The following is a 21,203-nucleotide window of genomic DNA, read 5'->3' as shown; positions in this document are numbered from 1 at the left end:
CATATATCTTCTACTTTTTAAAAACAAATAAAGTAGCAATTTTCCAAACCATTCAGGTACGAACTAGCTAGCACAGCACATGGGACCAGGAGAAACGTGGTGCAGTACATGAAGAAGAAGAATACAGTTTTTTTTTTTCATTAAAATGGTTCACTCTAATCTCAATTTAGATATTCTGACAGGTTTTTAAATTAAAATTTGGACGTACAATTTTATCATCAACTTGGTCACCTAAATAAGGATTTTGATTTTTTTTCTGGTTTATTTTATGAATAGTTAGATATTTAGAAATTAAGCCAATTTAGATGATAACTTTTGAATCCTTTTTTGTACTTAGACTTGCTCAATCGAGATTTCTTCATTAAAAGATGAAATAAACTATGGTATATAAAGATTTGGAGATCGGACATGATAGTATATTATTCAATAATGTGCCTCTGATATAATAGTTCAGCACATTCGTAACTTTTATATGATGCAAAGTTCATTGCGTTACTTCTTAAATCCTAGTTTTTGTTAAAGTTAAGCATCAAAGACTTCAAAATGTTGCATGATGATTATTCAAGTACCCATACTTTTCAAATAAAAAATATCAAGTTATTTTGCTATTGCACAAAATAGAGATCACAGGATCTTTCCATCAGTATTTATAATTGTTAAAGGTAAAATAAATGAGACACTTTGTTGAACTTTTGACAAGCGTACTGTACTATAATGATTTTTAAGTAAGAGTGTCGATCCCACGAGGAATAACTTCAATTAAATAGATAAATTTATCTCAAACAGCATATATACAAGGGTATTCAAACTGATTCATAATGAATTTTGATAATTTATACTACGTTGCGTAAAAGTGAAATATTAATGGCAGATAAGTTAAAGAAAGTTTAATACGAGAAGTTGGGATTGAATTCATCTATCTCACTCGTCTACAATCTAAATGAATATAAACATATAGCAACTGAAATTACCAATATTGATCCAACACACAAAAGTCATTTATACCGATTCCTCGGGTATAAAATTCATAAGATTAATTCCTTGAATATCAATTCCTCACATATCCAACAAATTGTCTAGCATTATATTCAAGTGTTAAAAGCAATTAATAAACTAAAATTTATCCCTAGCATCACAGGATATCAAGCATTCTTGTTCAGATCATATTTTAGAAATACTTTTCAGTCAAATCTAAAACCCATATTCATGAAATTATTGATCAGATAGAATCAAGCGCTAAGAGGAGAACAAAAATACCAATATTGAATAAAACAAAAATGCTATATATAAATATCACCAGATTACATCCGAGTTCGAATCAATTACATTCAATCCCAAGAGAGAAGATCAGCCACTCATCGTAGCCATTAGCATTCTAAGCGATGAAGAAGAAGATCCTACAACTAAAGTGGAAGAAAAACTCTTTGGGTAACTTCTTTCTCCGCAGCTCTCCGTCTCTTCCTATCTTTCTGACTCGTGAGTATATATATTGCCCAAGTTCTCGCTTAAGCTAGATGATTATCACTTAAGCAAGAAGAAACTTCTTGGAGAAGATAGTCATTTTCGCTTAAGCTAAATTATTTTCGCTTAAGCGAAAATGACTTTTAAATCGATGGCTTCCTGATGAATCTAGCTTAAGCGAGATCATTTTAATTTGAGTGAATTGTTGTAGGATTTGCTCTTCTTTCTTAATTTACCCGGAACATATACAAAATAGGAATCAAATGATTTCCTTTTAATCAACAACTCGGAAATATATGATTACATTTCATCTTTTTTATATTGGGGCGAATTGATACAAATGTACACAATTTAAAATATAAGTGTCAAAATTTCATATAAAAATTTACTATTTTTTGGACTTATCACACTTGTGTGTTCTTTTAACTTGGACAATAATATGTAGCACATCGGTAAAACTTATGCACTATGGAAACAATTAAATATACAACTGAACTCGTTCATTTAAACCCACACCCGCATAAATTTACATTAAAAAAAATTCTTAGTGTATAATCTGCATGAACTTCAATTTTATCACATACCTACTCTCACAAAAATTCTCATGTTATATAATATAATTGAAACTAATATTAATACATTTCAAAAATACTTTAAGCTTTATTAAATTAAAATTTAATACGAAGTACACTGAAAATTATATGACACAATAACATATAAAAAAAATCCAAAATTAAGACATAATAAAATAAACTTATATGCATCTATTATCTTTGATCTTATACATAAAAGAAATTGTGAAAAGACTTAGGTGCAAGGTGGTTGTAAGTATTGTGGAAAGGAATCAAGTGTCTGATGTTGGAATTCAAATTGTGTAACACGTGTTGAAAAGTGAGTTAAAACACTAAACTAAGAGAGAAATCGAAAATTTTTTCTTTTAAGACATAAATGTGACAATGAAAATTGGACATAAACAAAATTAAATAAAAAAAAATCATTACAATTCGGAATTATATATTAGTCATTAAATTTTTATCAACTTACATAAAATAAAACTTTTGAAAAAGTTTTGATTTTTAAAAAATTGAAATTATGACCTCTTAATAAAATATAAATTATTATGTGAGCCACGATTTCTTCGTGAATATATTCTTCATGATGAAATTTCATACACACGTATAAAAAACAAGTCCAAATCTTATAATTTGATATCAAAATTGCACTGTCTTAGTGGAAAAAATGAATACAAGGATATTAAAAGTTTGAAAAGTATTTTTATAAATTTAAAAAATGGAAAATTTCAGTGCTTTAAACGGAGAAAGAAATAAAATTTATTAATAAATATATTTTTTAAATTTCTTGGTACGAAATTGAATCATAAAAAAGATATCATTAATCGCTGTCACTCTTGTGTTAGTGGCCTACCCAAAAAAGTAGCCTACCCCAAAAGTTGGGAAGTGCTGGTCAATTTCCTATCAGCGTGGGCTATTTTTATATATTCAAGACAGTATCAGTTTTTTTTTTGGAATATTTTTATTTTATATTAATTTGATGTCATTAAATTTTTTCAATCAATCATGAAAAATATAACCTGTAATAAAAACCTTTAGAAGGAAAACACAATTATGAGTATTTTTCAAATTGACAAATATTGAAAGAAGAAATCCATTCAATTTAATTGAGATTTTGGAAACATTATTTACTTTTGAATGAACTTTAGATGATTATATAAATAAAGTGGAGTTAAACCATTATTTGATAATTTTATGGCATATATTAAGTATTTTTTATAATTGGAGATTAAAAAGTAAAGAAGATAAGATATCTTAGTTTGGGTTTGTATTGGTGAGAGCTACAATGGTTGGGTCCACACAAGTTCGTAGCATTATCTCTTAATATCTATGGCGATCATTAGTCATCTTAAACAGCCAATCACAACCTTATCTTTCCCTTAATCAATTATTATAATCATAAATTTTCTAAATAATTTCATAATCCAAATTGAGATTTGTTTATTAAGTTAAGGGTTGAGCCAGTTAATAAGTAAGCACGTGCATAACGCATCAGCTGTGACTTATCGTGTTAATTAGTCACCGATCTTACCCGATTTTCTATAGCCGCCTCAACTTTCTACTGGAATCCATCTCACCAGTATTCATTTAAATAAACAATAAACTCAAAACTTCTTATAAATAATGCTACCAATTTTATCTTTACTTTTCAACATAATTCATTTCAATTTTTATTTAAAACATAATTTAAGTAATATTTTATTATTATTTGTTTTCTTGTACCGGACCAATCAAATCATATTTGCTTTTATTTTGTCATATCTCTATGTTATTTTATTATTATATCATCTTTTATTATATTTAATTGTTAAACAAGATTTTATATTATAAAATTTAATAAGTAGCTAAAATTATTATTCGTGATTCAACGATTATATTGTTTATATTATTATCATTATTTTCATCTTATCTAACTTTTAATTAGTTTTTATATATAAAAAGTAAAAAAAAAAATTACGAACATGTTATTAAAATTATGAAAAAATATTACTATTTTTATTTTTCAAAATATATAAGTAAAACTTAAAAACGAAATAGGAAAATTGAAACACTTGAAAGTCAATAAGAGTTTTCAGGACCCTGCAGAAATATCACTGTGGCTTTTCTATTGTCTTTTCTAAAGTGTATTGGTTCTATAAATTCTTAATCCGCTATAATAATCTACATTAAGTTGTAGAAATTGAAATTTTTTGTCAAAGCATTTAGAAATGAAATTGTTATAACACGTAGTATCAAATTTGAAGGTGAAACTATATTATAATAATAATTTTATTGAGTTTTTTAATTCTGTTATCTTACCTTTTGATTAATATTAGTTAAAATGTATGGAAAAATAAACTAAATAATGATTCAGGTCACACTTCCCGGTGAACCAAAGGGATTCCAGATTCCCTCGTTTAAATAAAATTATCGGTACTGCAAGATTCTTCTGAAAAATACTGTATACGTGCAGTGACGTTAAAAAACAAAATAAAGAAGTTCAAATTGGACATTTTGCACCCTTACTGTAAAATGATTAATTAAACCGAGATATTATAAATCAATGTCCTATAATAATTCTTAGAATAAAAAACATGGTATGTTTTACGTAAAAAGTGGTTATGGTATTTTCATTTCAATTTTTTTAAGGAGGAAAACCATGTTTAAAACATGGTCAAACATAGATGTTGTAATAATATCCTTGCCAAAAGTCCATGTTAATTTTAAAATAAGTCCATGTAATAATATCCTTGCCTCGTCATGGGGATCATACTATCTATTTTGGCATTTTAATTTTTTTAAAATAATCAAAAAGTACTCCGTTTATTGTTAAGAACAGTCCATGACGACGGGAGACAATTTGCTGCGAACAGACATGTCTGCTTCAACTAACCATTTTTTAACATTTTTCGAGGACTCAATTTTCTCAAATAGACATTTTAAAGCAATAATTATTACCATAAAAAGATTTGTTTAATTTTACCGATCACTATACTTTAGAAAATATATATTCCTTTGGAATAAATACTCTCTATTCTGTTATCAATATTCATGAATATCACTTAAAGTCATCAATGTATTTCTCAAATTATTCATTGTCCAAACGAATATACATTTATTACAAGAGAAAATCATTTAGTACTTTCTAAAGTAATTAATTTTTTAATAATTATGTTTAATGTCTTAATTACTATATCTTAATAAATTTTGATAAAACATATTTATCTCTATTACGGATAACTGTCACAATAATATATTTGTTATTATAAAAAAAATAAAAATATTATTATCTGATTATCATAATTTGTTTTCTTTCATTTAATGTTTTATTCTTCTATTATTTACATAGTTTTGAGAAGTTATTTTTTGTTTTTTATTAGATTACACTTATGATAATGTCTAAGTGAAAATGAAGTGTAACAGATAAAATTTCTTTTAGTATAGGTTTCTTTTTTATTTCATAGATTTTTCTCATTTGTATTTTTTAAAAACTTTTACAGTAAAGGTTTATAATTTTAAAATATTTTAAAATTATATATTAATTTTTTATAATATATAAAAATTTAGGGTGACAAAGATCTGTCTTAGCTTCCACAATGAGGTTTTATATAAAAAAGAACATCGAAGTATACATATTTGACATAAATTATATATGATATATATTTAATATAATATTATTTTTTATATGTATGTATATATTTATTTAGTTAAGATAACCATATACTCTAATTTGGCAATATACAACAACAATATGTAATGTAATGTGCATATTATTTATTAAACTGAATAATCTTTACATTTTTGCATTATATGTATGTTATCTACTGAAAGGGGGTAAAATTAAATATGTACTTTTAACCAATGCAAACATAGGTTTAACCAATTTGTGTTTATATGTTTTTTATGATAATAAAAATTGAAAAGTAATGTTAGTCATTAATAATAATTATCAAAGTAAACTAAAAAAATAGAAACTGTCATTACAAATAATTTCTTACATATCATAACAAATTATGTTGACTTTGAAAACTATTTATAGTTTGGAGCATGATTTATTAAAAAAATTTCAAAAACTTTAGTTGAAGAATGATTTTTTTTAGTTTGTCATAATTTTTTGGATTAATGAATAGTTTTAAGAGTTTTAGAGAAAAATAATGTTAGTGTTTATATTTTTGTAAGTAAGTATAATTCAAAAATTTTCATTTTTTCTTTAGGAAAATCATTATCACGATAAATTAGTTAATTTAGTTTTGATTAATAGAGAATAATATTAATGATTTAGCGTTTTATCTTTATGTATTTATTTTATTTTTTTTATAGATATAATTTTCATATCTTTTATGAATATTTTGTTATAATAGATATATCTTTTTGTGTGTTTTAATTTGGTGTGATCTTTTCATGTTTTGTATTTTTTTTATCTTATTTTTTATTAAATTTTCGTATAATGGCAAATTGTTATTATGAGTGAGATGTTGAATGTTTGTTTGATACATATGAATAGTATTAAATATATTAAATTACATAATTTCATAAAAAATTACTTCATTGAGTTTCGAATAGAAGAAAAAATAAGTTTAGTGTTATTATCAAAATATAAATAATTATGAATTAGTTTGATTGATGAAATATATCTAAAATGTGATTTAGTTAATATAATAAAGGTAAATGTGTTAATTGAAGGGATTGTATTTAATGAATAATAATGATTAATTTAAAGCATGAAAAGAATAAGTTGAATCTTACCCCCTCCCATATCCAATAGTGAGAGGAAAACAGGGACAGAAGAGAGCAGCGTTGGACACCGAAGTCTGACTCATTCTGCACAAACTGGGGAAAGGGCAAGTTCGGAATACGCACCCTTCCTTCGTAGTTGATAAGGAATCCGAGTTGTCCAAGTCAGGGACAACAACTCTCATGCATCCGAAACGACCGCGTACCACTTTCCCTCCCTCAACCCTAACCCAGATTTAACTACACCAGATAATCACTTTCAAGTCCGAATTTCCCTATAAAACCACCAACCAACTTCTACCCCCAAACACAACACAAAACGATACACAACTGCGTACATAGAATAAAGAGAAATAATATCATGGGGGGCTGGGCAATAGCGGTGCATGGTGGCGCAGGCGTGGATCCTAATCTCCCATCGCACCGTCAGGAGCAAGCCAAACAACTCCTTACTCGCTGTCTTAATCTTGGCATCTCTGCCCTTCGTTCCAATGCTTCCGCCGTCGACGTTGTCGAACTTGTCGTACGTAATTCTTTCCTCTCTCTCTCTCTCCCTCCCTCTTGCATGTCCTTTCTTTGCCCTTACCATTTTCCAAACGAATGTATACCCATTCGTGCCATGGCGTTCTCTCGCGATTCTCGGACCAATTTTGCATTTAAATCTGTGGAAAACGCTGAAAGATTTTAATTTAACAGAAAATGTTTCCCGGCTGCTTCCTGCATGCCTAGTTCTCCATGCATGCATTCTTTAACCGAGTACAAGAAATACAGAACCCGTGGAATGAATAACAGTAATAATCAAACTCAAGAAATGTCGTAGCGGTCGCGGTCGCGGTTGCTGTCATAGTTGTGCAGTGTCCAAAATGTTAACGTTTCAATCAAAGTTGCTCTCCGGACCCTTTTATATCAAAACCTTCATGATGATAAATATATCTATTGCCTAAAATGTGATCGAGATTATTTATTTATTCTATGAATTGCTGTTTATTTAGTGGCGTCGGAGTGATTTGGTATTGTGGATGCAGGTACGGGAACTGGAAACGGATCCCCTGTTTAACTCGGGTCGAGGATCCGCCCTGACAGAAAAGGGAACAGTGGAAATGGAGGCAAGTATCATGGACGGTTCCAAGAGACGATGCGGGGCCGTTTCGGGCCTCACCACCGTCAAAAACCCCGTCTCACTCGCTCGCCTTGTCATGGACAAGTCTCCACATTCCTACCTCGCCTTTAACGGCGCTGAAGAATTCGCCAGACAACAGGTTCTTTCTTCTATTAACGGTTCCTTTTCTTCTGCATACAAGATAAGAAACTGTCACAGCCTCACTGGTGCGACATCATCATCACACCACCGTTTATCACACATGTTCATTTTATTTCAGAGCAAATTTATATATTGTAATATAATAACACAAACAATGTTGGCCGGTTAACAGGGTGTGGAGGTAGTGGAGAACGAATACTTCATTACTCCTGAAAATGTCGGAATGCTGAAACTGGCAAAGGAGGCAAACACAATCCTGGTACGAACACATTTTTTTTTTATTGAATAAAATAGAAAATAAATTAAGGAATGTTTTGTTTGGTTTACGATGCAGTTTGATTATCGGATTCCAACGGCTGGATACGATAGTTGCGGTGTGGGGGCCGAGAGTCCGTTGCAGATGAATGGACTGCCAATAAGCGTGTACGCGCCGGAGACGGTGGGGTGTGTGGTGGTGGACAAGGAGGGGAGGTGTGCGGCTGCGACGTCGACAGGAGGTTTGATGAACAAGAAGAGTGGAAGAATCGGTGACTCGCCTCTGATAGGTGCAGGGACTTACGCTTGTGGAGTGTGTGGGGTTTCGTGCACTGGGGAAGGTGAAGCTATCATACGAGGCACGCTGGCGCGTGAGGTGGCTGCAGTGATGGAATACAAAGGACTGCCACTGCAGCAGGCTGTGGACTTTGTGATCAAGCACCGCCTGGACGAAGGGAAAGCAGGGCTGATCGCCGTCTCAAATACCGGTGACGTCGCTTATGGCTTCAACTGTAACGCCATGTTCAGGGGCTGCGCCACCGAGGACGGATTCATGGAGGTCGGAATCTGGGACTAGAAAATATTAAGAAAATAAAACGTTTTTTTTTCTTCATTTTGGTTCTGCACTTTTTATTTTTAAATCAATGTTGGGGTTCTATTACCGGTAGAAATTAGCATTAGCTCTTTTGAATTTCGTTTGGGTGTGACACAGATGCCATGTTTCCATAAGTACGTCATTCATGTTTTGTTCACATATCCAACAACCGCTAATTTGCTGCAGTTCGTGTCAGCCAGTACAAACCAAGCAAACAAAATTTAATCTGACAACACGAGAAAGAAAAATGTTTTTTTAACTTTTGATAATTTATTTTACTGATTGTTCTATTTCAAACTAATAAAATAATGATACATAAAAAAATTATTAAAAACATGGTTAAGGTTTCTAAACAAAATTATTGAGTCATTGAAAATTAAGGATATTTATCATAAATGAAACCTCTAATAAACATTAATTTTTTTATATGTATTTTATTTGAAGGTTTAAATTATAATAATTATGCATTAAATTATATGTTTATCTTAACGTAGTAGTAATATTTAAAAGAACAAATCAGTTTTTTTTGTAAATAGTCTATCTAACAGTTTAATTCATTCTTTAAAACATATTTTCAATTTGTTCACCACATTGCTGCAAACATTCAAACTATATGGTGAATAAGTTTTTGTAGTTGTTTCCAAAGTTATCGGATATATATGAGGAATATTACAATCTAATTAAATTATCGAAATTAAATCATTAATGTAATTAGATTATCAAAATTTGGTCATACATTATTATTATATAAATATTTACATTAACAAATATATCTCAAAATATTTCTTTAATATTTTAGATTAACAAATTAAATAAGTCTTGTTAAATTATGTGACTTAATATACTTGTTAAACTGAATATATACAATAATACTTCAGTAAAAGTATATATACATCTAAATCGACATAAAATATATATAAAGGAATATAATTTTCATAAACACACAAATAAGTTAAATGACCATAATTTCTATAACAATATTTAAATCAACACCAAATGCATAAAGAAATAAACATTCCAATGAAAAGATAATTATGAAAACATATTGAGGTCATAATAGTTTTTTCTTTACTATAAATATTTTTCAAGTACTTTGTGAAATACAACAACAGAAGAAAATATATTATTGCAGTGGTCTCATTTTGTTAAGTAATACATTTTCTATAATACTATTGTACTGTAAAAAATAAGGTATATGAATGAAAGAAAACCAATTATATTCAAAGTTTAATTATATTCAAAGTTTAAATATATATGTTACTTATGACCCGACGGTCTCAGTTCACGATAAGGCTGTCTGGTCATAGAAGATATATGACCGGTATGGACTGGTGGACGTATTTACTGTGTATTAATTATTGCTATTGTTATATTAGATAATCGGACGGTTTAATCATTGACTTTGGCATCAGAGTATCTTTAACAGGTACACACCGACCGGATTAGCGAACCAGTAAGGAAAAGGACCGGATGACAAAGAAAGACAAATTACAAAGATGTTTAGCGACTGAGTCCTATAACCAAAACATATGTTAAAAAATTTCGTAAACACTACAATGCTCTTTTTGAATAAAAAATAAATGAGTCATTTTGTTTATTCACAACTTAAAGGAACACGAAATAAATTTCGGACGCAATTATTATAAATTATCTTTTATATTCTTAATTGTATATTCCCCACTCATCATGTGCAAGTGAATAGTTCTTAAAAAAATGCTTATATTGTTATTACTTAAATCATTTAATTTTATGTATACTTTTAAATTAATTGTAAATTTTTGAAGGAATTAACTAGGTAAATACAAACCAACTCTCAGTATACTAATTCAAAATTAAAAAATATTATTGATACATAATAATGCATTCTCCATAGTATCCGTGCCGTCCCCTAAATTTCTACAAACAAATATTATTAATTATTTGACCAGTACTCTTATCAGAAGACTCTCTTGATACAACTTACTGCATTAACTATTTCTTTTATATGGGTACAAGAATACTTTTGCTTGTAAACAAAATTATTCTTATCATTAATGTGTCTTTAGTGCAGAATGCTAACAACAATTTTAAAAGCAATATTACTTCTTTCTATTAATTTTTGTTCATCATAGTTTAAAATCATTAATGTTATGTTAATCTGTAAATTAACATTTACTTTAATCTAATGCTATGATAAATCATTAATGCTAACAACATCATAGTACGAATAATATTTTCAGGAGAAAACTGTGTTTTGTTAATTATGAGATTATGCGAGTATTTCCTTTTAAAAAAGGCTAAATTATGAATTCTAATAATATATTTTTTTATCTAAAATGAAGTTATATTGTTTATATACACACACGCCATTCTATTGTGGACTCGACCGAGTAATAAATTATCAAGTTTTGAAAACCACATTATTGAATTTCGTTGGTCTAATATTATGTTCTCTTAAAGATAATGTTTCAAACGTAGTTTTTACTAAAGAAAATTAATAAAATAAAATAAAGATAAGAAAAGATGGTGTTTATGATGATTTCATAAGGTCCAAAGCCAAACTTGGGTACTCCTCACAAATTACTTGTTTTTGTTAATAATGATTCGTGACATGCATTGTGTCCAGCTGTCTATATTTTATTTCACATAATTCCTAAAATTCAATTTCAAATTCAAAATGTATGAATATAGAATATCTCGGACCGTTGATGCCGTGTTGCTGTTTGCCCACTTTTTCCCCTTTATAGTTATCGCTTCAAAGCCAGTGGAGATTTCTTCTTCTTTCATCAACACTCAAATGCCACATATACTACCATTTTTTTTATATAAACTAATTCACTTAATTTAAATAAGTCTTCTTTATTCGTTTTCTAAATATAAATATAGGATAAATTATCATATTTTATTTTATCTTTAAATATTTTAATTCGTATTAACACCTTTCTACGTGACATTGTTTTGGTAATTTCTTTAAGGAGCAAGAGTTGCTATGTGATTTATTGCTTTTGTAACTTTAACTTATCATCTAATATATAATATACGAGTTTAAAAATAGGAGTAAATAGACTCAATATAAACCCTTAAGATTGAGTTTTGCGTTGGGATTATTGATATTAGATTAAGCTCGAATGAATTATATTAGATTTAAAACAAAAGCATAATGAAGGGTGTGGTCTACTTAAACAAAATATCAATGGATAAGAAGCAAACATGTCTCTTCCTTCGTTAGTTAAAGACAAAAGCATTTTTTTTTACAAACGAGTTATATGGTATTTGTACAAGATAACCTTAAGTCAAAGTCATTTCAATTTTTAACTTTAACATATAGTAATTAATGCTATAATTAATGAATATAATATACCATCATATCTAAAATATTTATTTATAGGTTTTGTTGTCAACTTTAAAGTTGAACTAATTATAATATAAAGGTGAATAATACTTTAACCTTTAGTTAATTAATTTTATGGTTCATTTGCATTGATATTGTTTAGTCTAATCGGTTTAATTTAAGACTAGACAATCTATTAGGTGACTATCCTGGTCTAATGGCTTGTTTACTAACTTGGTGGTTGACCATCCAAACTAATACATGATTGATCAACCTATTTGATAACCATTCAAGCTTAATGACCAGTTTTTCGAGCTAATGCTTGACTATCCAATGTAATGCATGGTCGACCTGTTTAATGACTTGTCGGGCTTCCTGCCTTGCAATTCTAGTTGGGGGGTTGACGATCGATCTAATGCATGGTTGACTAGTCTATTTGGTGACATGTTAGGCTTGTTGGCTCACTCTCTAGGCTTGAGGTTGACTATCTAGTCTGATTCATGGCTGACTGATTTGTTTGGTGACTTGTCGGGCTCATCAGCTTGCTCTTCGCATGGGGGTTGACCATTTGGTCTAATGCATGGTCGGTCAATCTCTTTGGTGACCTACTGAGCTTGTTGGCTTGCTCTTTGAATTAATAATTGATCATCTGATTTCTCTAGTAACCGTCTGGGTTCAATCCCACATCACGTGTGCAGTTTGATTATTCATATGAACTCGTGATTCGTAATCGATTTTATGATTGACTATCTGAGTTATTATTGACAATTCTGATTATGATTGATTGAATCATCATACAATAGAAGTGGTATCTTAGTTCTATAATTGTTAGCTTTTTTTTTGTAAAATTGATATTGTTCGAGTATACTTTGAATTGAGATTTTAGTAATTAATTGCGTTATATGATAGATGATTTATCATAATGGTAACGACGAGTAAACTAAGAACTCATACTTTAATTTGAATTTAAATGATTCGTACACTGCTCCAATTTTCTTGCGGAGTTGATGTCTAATTACATGATTGTGTTATAACTATTATGGGTGAAAATGGTAATCGCAAAAGAATGCTGCTATAGGACAGATTTGTGCAAAATTGAGAGAAGTGTCATGAACAAGGGAAGCTTGTAAACACAAAAGGTACAGTTGTAAAGCCTTATGGCCTCGTTACGAATTGGGCTGAGATTGTAATTTAAGTTTGAAGAGGGTACGAACTGAAGGAACGCATCAGCCATCATTTGTCCAAGATGAGCCTGGGCCGGAGTGGAGAGGTGTAGCCCATCGGGCTGAAGAGGCAAACCATGTGCGTCCACAGTCCTCAGGTTGAGGAGGTCAGTGCCCAGTTGGGCTTGTCTCACTATCTCTATGTAAGGGCCTGATCCAGATGCCAATGCTACCTACAAAATCACACAAAATTTGGACCAATCACATTCACGTGTCTCTTGAATTTGGACACAATATTATAAATAGAGACTGATACCTGTTTTGATAGAGCAGTAATTACATTTTGAATTCACAGGAATCTTCCTATACGAAACCATTTATTATATTGCAAACTCAACCTTACTCTGCTTCAACAGGATAATGGAATTTTAAATCTAGAAAAGCCATATACACATATATAGATTTTAATTTTAATGATGTATTGGCACAAAATTATTGAAACAATTTATAAGGTACATAAAATTTGTATATATGATAAAAATTATATATGAAATTAATTTCTTTTTGCTAAACATATATATAAAATATTTTATTTATATTAAATAATTTATAAACTAAAACCAAAATATAAATATAATAATAACAAATAAATTAAAATAAAAAAAATAAAATAATATATTTAACAAAATCAAAATTATGAAATTGTACGAAAATTGCGGATATTTTACTATTGTTCTTGAAAAGTGAAACATATCTCTCCCTCTATTAAACGGTGAACAAAGTCCAAGCAACGTGTTTACATGATTTTATTTTTCGAAGTAAAGTTCGTACTTTAAAAGATGTCTAAGAATTAAATTTATGACTCTATATATTAATTATTTCTTGAAATTTAAATTTTTAATTTCTCAATCAAGGGTTATTATTCATTTTCCAATTTTCTAAAGTGTAACCCATATAACATACGGCGTATATTAGCAAAATCAAGTGTGATTATTTTAAAAACGGGAAGAATTAATTTCTATAAGATTAACTTTAACTGTTAAACGTAATTAAAGCATATTTTAAATTAATTTTAGTTATATTTTTCACATTAAAAAAATGATTCTAAAGATTAAAAAAAAGAGACCTAAATTTTGGTTGGTGAATGGGTTAGTTGACTGGTCATCATGGTTGGAGTAAGTCCACATCATTGATACTGAATGCCTATGTTTTACCGTTACAATGACCACCAAGTCTACATTTTAAGTATACTTGCTTCACCAATGACCATAGGTTGCTACACCCAAAAATCATATTATTGATTCTTATTTGCTATGAAGCAGGTATTATAATGAAAATATATAATTAAAGAAAGTAATATGCTTAACAAATTATGATCCAAATTATTTGAGCTATTAAAGTATATGAAAAGGTTGGATTTCTAAATTTATACATTGCCAAAATATATGTTCAGCATAGATTACAACGAGTGGTTAAACCGTTTATAATGATAACATTAGATAAAAAAAATAAACATGAATATTTACAAAATATTTTAAAAAGAAGGAAGATAAAAATAAAAATCGGTGATATAATAAAAAATATATTAAAAAGATTTTATTATATATGGGATTTTCGAGATTTGAAATCTAACAGGGCATATAGTTGATATCCGAAGTTACCTAGAAAAGGGAGATTCCTCTGTCCCAATCACTAACGAAAAATATAATATTATCTAAGGCCGGCTCAGTCTTTTGTATTTGACCCGACATACGTAAATGGTGGCGGATATTACTTCACTCCGAATTAAAAGAGTTGAAGAAAAAGTTTATATGAGCAGCAACTACTTTGTCTTGAAAGCATGTATTCAACTAACAGAAGGCGAAACCAAACCAAATCTACCAAAATTTAATGAATAATGTAATGTAATGCTTTGAAGAAATAATCGAAAAAGAAAAAAACCTGGATAATAGGAAGCAATGGAGACTGCAGATCATCACGAACATCCAAGAAGAACTTGTGGAGTCGTCGTTGGTACAACTGTGCATCGTGTAGGTTCACCGTATCGGTTTCCCCTTGGTACCAAAGCAAGCCCCGAATGGTGCCACCGTCACGAACCGATGCCTTCGAACGCTTTATCGTCTCACTGTAAAGCTCTTTTCCACGTTCCCACTCGCTTATGGTGGTGCCTCCGATCGCGCAAGGGACCAAACCGATTACACCAAATTCTGGGTGTTTTCCCAACACCGAGTTTGCGAATGCCATTCCTGGACCCACTCCGTTGGTCTTCTTATAATCGATGTCCGCGTGGAGCGGCTCACGCGCTTCCACCCACACCAGGTGCGCGTCGAGCTTCAAAATGGAGGGGTTGGAACGGCACTGGGGTGGAACGACGCCGTCCCATGTTGTTACCCCGGTGGCCGTGTCGTTGATTACGCCGCCCCGACCCGCCATGTTGCTTTGACCCGCTAATATGAATATGTTCCTACCGTAGCCCTGTGGCTTCACTGGGCGGGGTTGAATCAGGAATAGCAACAGTAGCAACATTGGCAAGGAAGGCATGTTGTCTGATGGAGGACCTCTTTCTCCACCTGTAGAATAGTATATTTATAATGTTTCTCACTTGCTTTTCACACTTCATTTGTCAATGCTTATTCTTTAATAGTTTAAATTATTTCACTATTTAATTATACAGATAATTTCATTAGCGCATGAAACGCACCCCTTAAACATGGATTATGGGTTGGCAGACACAATAATGTAATCATCACTGTACGAGGTTAGCAAAATTCTTTTTTCAGGACCAAGGGACCAAGGTCCTGGTTGCGTTACCAAGTAGCAACATTAGACAAAAGAGTGAAACAGAGAAAAAAAAATCAATAAAAATAGAAATAATGTGATAAAAAATTAAATGTTTAATTAGTGAGGTGCTCCTTGTATTTATATTTTTTTATTCGTTTTTGGTTTTTATAGTAATTTTTTATTTAATTGAATCTAAAAGAGTCAATATAATTTATTTTGTTAAATTGGTTTTCATCTTGTTTGGATGAGAATTCCGTTTTAATAAAATACTTAATAATTTTGTTTTTATATTTTTATTCTTATTTTTTATTTAACTGAGTTCTTATATTGTTTAAATAAAAATAATACAATTGTTTTGGTAAAATTAATTTTAATATAGTCAAGAGTTAACTTGGATGTGTCAATTTTGTCAATGGCTTATGGATCAATTTTAACACATCTTTGAATAAGTCCAACTTTTGGAACTAACTTGGATGTGTCAATTTTGTCAGTGGCTCATGGGTCAATCGTAGCACATCCTTGAATAAGTATAACTTTTAGAAAAGAATGAAACAAGAGACTAAAAAACAATCTTAAATTTAAAGTCTCTTCTCAAATGAGTTAAAACTAAGGTGTCTTTGATACAATTAAAGATTTTAAATAATTCTCAAAAACAATATCTTGAGTTTTAATCAAAGATCAAGCTAAGTCATCTCAAACTGAAGATCGTCGAAAATTTGAAATAGATCATCGTAGAGATGAGTTGTCTTGTATTGAGGATCAAAGATCGAGATAGATCAAGTAAGACTAATTTGTCTAAATTTCACTAAGTCAACCATGATCAAAATTCAACCGAATTTGACTGAGTCGGAAAAATTCGATTGTGTGGGTCTAATCAAATTTTTTCAAATCCGATTAAGTCAGCTACCATTATAATTTGGTCAAAATTAGATGAGACAACCTTGATTGAAATTTGACCGATTCGACCACGACAAAAATTTGGCTATTTCGACCACGATTTAAATTCAGCCAAATTGGATCGAGTCAGCATCGACCATAATTTATTTGAATTTGAAGCAATCTACTCCTGTTGAAATTTGACCAAACTGGACAATTTTGACCCCGACTAAAATTTAACTGAATTAGATCAGGTCGGGCACGATCAAAATTTTATTGAATTCAGTAGAGTCGATCCTGACCCAAAATTCAGCCGAATTCAAACATCATACAATTCAAACCTAATGAATTTGAAGACAAATTTGAAGCTGCAAAGCATAGCATTAACAAAGCAGAAAATTAACATGTAATTCAAGAGTGGAAATATTGATTCTTCATATACTCTGATCATAAAAGGATATGGTTATTCTCATCATGGATCACTAGTAACATCATATAGTGTGATTACACATTGCAAACAAATTAAAGTGGCTATAAATTGGATTTTGTCATCACAACTACATTAGAATTAGGAAAAGGAAAATGTTGTTCAGAATTCCCACTTCCTAGAAAAGACTTAAAAATAAGGAATACGAGGTGTTTTTCATGGTTGAGGCTATTCGTAAATATGTTGTTCGTCAGCTTAAGGAATTTGAGCGACGGAAATTGGTCTCTGCTACACAGATTTAGCTCATTTAATTATTCAGGTTTTGCACAGTATGTACAAGTTTGTTCTGTTTTAACATAAAACTAAACAACTTCTACTTTTGTGGGAAGTTGTGTGGTTTTGCAGGGTAACAAACTTAATGATAGGATTAGTTTCTTCTTTTTGGTGTTTCCTAATGGGTGATATAAAAAATCATAAGAACTCAAAGGTAATACAAGCAATACAAGATGGCGTAAGAATGGTGTTTGATCGCAAGGAATATGTAGATGAGTTAGAAGTGCATCAATTAGTATACTTAAATTCATACTCAAAGAAATCCCGAGACAACACGCATCTATGCATTGCTAATTCCTACAGTAAAATTCCTCTACAACTTAATTATACATCTTGTTTGTTGATTTCTATCTTTTAAAAATCTTTTTTCTCATATTATCGCAAATCAAATTAAAATCATATTTAGAACCCTAACTAGTGAATGTTGTAATAAGTCAAATTTTGTAGGGTCCCATCGAAAGGATTTCTAACGCATTAAATGCTATTGCACCAGTTGTTATTTGTCAATGTCAATTATTACAAAATGTTGTTACACAAACCACAAATCATAAATTATATTCCAGTAACATTAAGCATAAAAGGGTTTAAAACATCTATTTGGTCAAAAACGGTCCTAACTCATTGTTTAAATTGATGTAAACTTCAACATCTATTTGGTAATAACCATGAAATTCTGACCTCAAGTACCTGTGTGGTTAGCAAGACCTCGAAGAAGTGATGCATCAAATTGAAGCCATTTGAAAAACCAATTTTTCAGCGAGAAAGAATAGTTGTTTCAGATCAGCAACTGCTTCCCCACTGCTCCCAAGTCTCTCTGAATACAACCAAATTTATATATTTTTTTAAAGTTGAATGACTTGATCTTACAAACTAAAAGATATAGTACATGCAATTCGTGGTTGATTTTACAAACTAATAGATAGTACATTCAATTGGCGGTGCCATCGACAACCTTCAAGAATGTAAAAGTAAATATCACAACAACAACGAGAATATTATATTTCTCTCATTATTTACAAGAAAAAGAAAGAGTAAAGATGTTGAGCAAGAAAAGGAATGAACTTTTTCATCATTTAAGAGCCATAACATAAGAAAATTACACATCTGGCACACAGCTACAACAGACTTGAATAATATGAGAAAAAAAAATACTTTGAGATTATCACGAAGACCTTTATCAATAATAGACAAAAGACAAAGACAAGAATATGAAATTTCAATCATTACATAGTCATGAAATAAAAATGGGGTAAAATCCAAAAGAAACAGAAAGGAGATAACCCACACACCATGACATGTGCCAAAGGAATGGATACCAGACGTGCCAAAGGCAGATACGTGGAAGAGTCTTGCCTAATCGGGAAGAGATGGCGAAATTGTAGAATTTCTCCGGCTTGAGATTCGCGTTGGAAGGTAACCATCAAGAAGTTTTCCAACGAGCACCAGAGCCAGCGACCTCGCCGCTGCCTCTTCGTTCGATGCGGCGTTTCTTGCATCTAAAATTTCCAAAAAAACAACTCAATCTTATCCACGCACTCAACGTCTTAAAGTGTCAACAAATGAATCAAAATACAAAAACCATCAAAATAGAAAATGGAATACAATTTAATAATCTTTGAACTCAGAATCAACTCACCTTTTAAGGCAACCAGAGCTTTAGTTTCACACCAGCCACAATTTGTTTCGTCTCCTCAAGACCCCATACTGCGTACACCTTCCTCAATGTGCATTCACTTTAAGTTGAGGGATTTTTACTAGGAACTGATTTCGAGCTTCATGGCTTCTCAATAATCAGCGATTTCAAGTTGTAGGGCTTCTAAAGCGTCCTTCGAACAGCTTTGAATAATTCACCTTCACGGACGACCTTCGAAATTTTAGATTGGGGATCCATGTTTCTTAGAGAAAATTCCTATTAGGGTTTTAACAAAAAAGGGAAAAATGTTGAGGCCTCGCGAACCTGTAAAGATGGGCGCGTAACATTAATAAAGTTTCAACATTATTAATAGGATTTTGTATTTCTAATTTCCTCATCTCAAATACCATTTACCTCATGGGTCGCACAACTTACACTTAATTTTGAAAATATTACTTTTTAGGATCGCAACACGTACAATGTACACTGCTTTATTTTATATTATAATTTTATACTTTTTATCTCGCGTCGGTTTCATCGGCACAAAAATATTATTATCTAATTCCGAATATGTATATAATATTTGTGTTGATTTAAGCGTCCAAATCGACATAATTAATAAATTTTATTATTTTTTGTTTTATTGACTCATTGCTCAATATTATATTTTCTTGTACTCTTGAGGTCCAATAATTTGAATAAAGTAGAATATAGAAGACTTCAGGATGACCGATTTAGAAGGATTCAGTTTGACGTATTTAGTCAACTTAGGCATGAAGTCAAATTCAAAATCTAATTTGTGGAGCTAAGTGAGCTATGGCCTTTTATTTGGGCCTACAGCCGACCTACGGGATCTCTTAAGATCAATGTTGGACTGAACCTGATAACAGAAGAGTGATAACGAACTCAAATTAGGTCTAGACACGTTTAGCAACGCTAACAAATATTGCTAAAAAATCGAGCTAATATCTAAAAGAATGGAATCCTGATCAATTAGGAAGGTCGAAACAACTTTGTAATTCATTATTGTTACAAGGGAAAAATGACTTTGGCCTTGTAATGACATTTTCTTATAATTAAAAAGAAACTCACACGATCAAGGAACAAGACTTTTTTTTACCTAAGTGTATTTTTCTCAAGTCAGGAAGTGTTCATCATAATTATTATTTTATTAGCTCATCGTGTCACCTTTTGATCGGCTAAACCCACTCTAATAACTTTAAATGTTTTCTGTCATGTTAGAGTCATCTAAACAGACTCTAAATATAAACATTCCTTTTCGGACCTGTGCTTCTATATGACAGCTAACATTGAGGCTACGGTAAACGTTGGAAGGTAAAGAAGCTTTGCACAATACTTAAAAGATAATGTTTCTTAATTTCTTATTCTGTCATCTATAACATGGAAAGATTATTTTGCCACTAAATTCATGTTATGATGCCTATATATTGGTTAAAGTGGATTTGAAGTAAATATAGTTTTGTTGTAAAACTAGTTTTATGATATTTATAGCTTTCTAATATTATTTAAAGATCAAAGTAGGAAAATGGCGTGAGAATACGATGACAATGAGGAAGACTTTATATTCAGGGGTTACGTAAAAATGAAAAACGTGTTTATACGAAACTTAAACTGCCAGGAGATATTAAGAGTATAACTGATAGAAGAAAAAGAAATTAATAATTTAATCAGTCATGTTTAAAAACAACATTTCATACTTATAAATCATATTTATTTGGGTTTGTTTCGGTAGATATATTTTGGGACCGACCTCTTCTGACGTGTCTTTCTCGTCTTCGAACGTTTGGATCGCTTGAGTCGCT

At 30.6% G+C, this 21,203-nt stretch overlaps 2 protein-coding genes across 3 annotated transcripts; one reads left to right on the top strand and one right to left on the bottom strand.

Annotated features, from left to right (window-relative positions):
• The first annotated feature begins 6,957 nt into the window (after nucleotides 1-6,957).
• On the top strand, nucleotides 6,958-9,042 carry LOC124839633 (putative isoaspartyl peptidase/L-asparaginase 2). Its single transcript, XM_047315517.2, has 4 exons — nucleotides 6,958-7,269; nucleotides 7,772-8,005; nucleotides 8,180-8,266; nucleotides 8,342-9,042. The coding sequence occupies exons 1-4, from the start codon at nucleotides 7,108-7,110 to the stop codon at nucleotides 8,837-8,839; spliced, it is 981 nt and encodes a 326-aa protein (XP_047171473.1). The 5' UTR covers nucleotides 6,958-7,107; the 3' UTR covers nucleotides 8,840-9,042.
• A 4,061-nt stretch (nucleotides 9,043-13,103) lies between these two features.
• On the bottom strand, nucleotides 13,104-19,800 carry LOC124839621 (putative carbohydrate esterase At4g34215). Of its 2 annotated transcripts, none has more exons than XM_088107286.1 (5): nucleotides 19,384-19,800; nucleotides 19,037-19,243; nucleotides 18,426-18,561; nucleotides 15,272-15,900; nucleotides 13,104-13,563 (listed from the first exon to the last, which is right to left on the bottom strand). In XM_088107286.1, exons 4-5 carry the CDS (start codon nucleotides 15,869-15,871, stop codon nucleotides 13,240-13,242), a joined length of 924 nt encoding a protein of 307 aa, XP_087963412.1. In that variant the 5' UTR covers nucleotides 15,872-15,900; nucleotides 18,426-18,561; nucleotides 19,037-19,243; nucleotides 19,384-19,800; the 3' UTR covers nucleotides 13,104-13,239. The 2 variants fall into 2 exon arrangements, with proteins under 2 accessions (XP_087963412.1, XP_087963413.1); XM_088107287.1 differs by having other exon boundaries at nucleotides 18,435-18,561.
• Between the last annotated feature and the right edge of the window lie 1,403 nt (nucleotides 19,801-21,203).

Source organism: Vigna umbellata, chromosome 2, assembly GCF_029865625.1.
Source record: "Vigna umbellata cultivar VRB3 chromosome 2, Vumbellata_1.0, whole genome shotgun sequence".
Classification (NCBI taxonomy): Eukaryota; Viridiplantae; Streptophyta; class Magnoliopsida; order Fabales; family Fabaceae; genus Vigna; species Vigna umbellata.
This window is presented reverse-complemented; position numbering and strand designations above follow the sequence as displayed.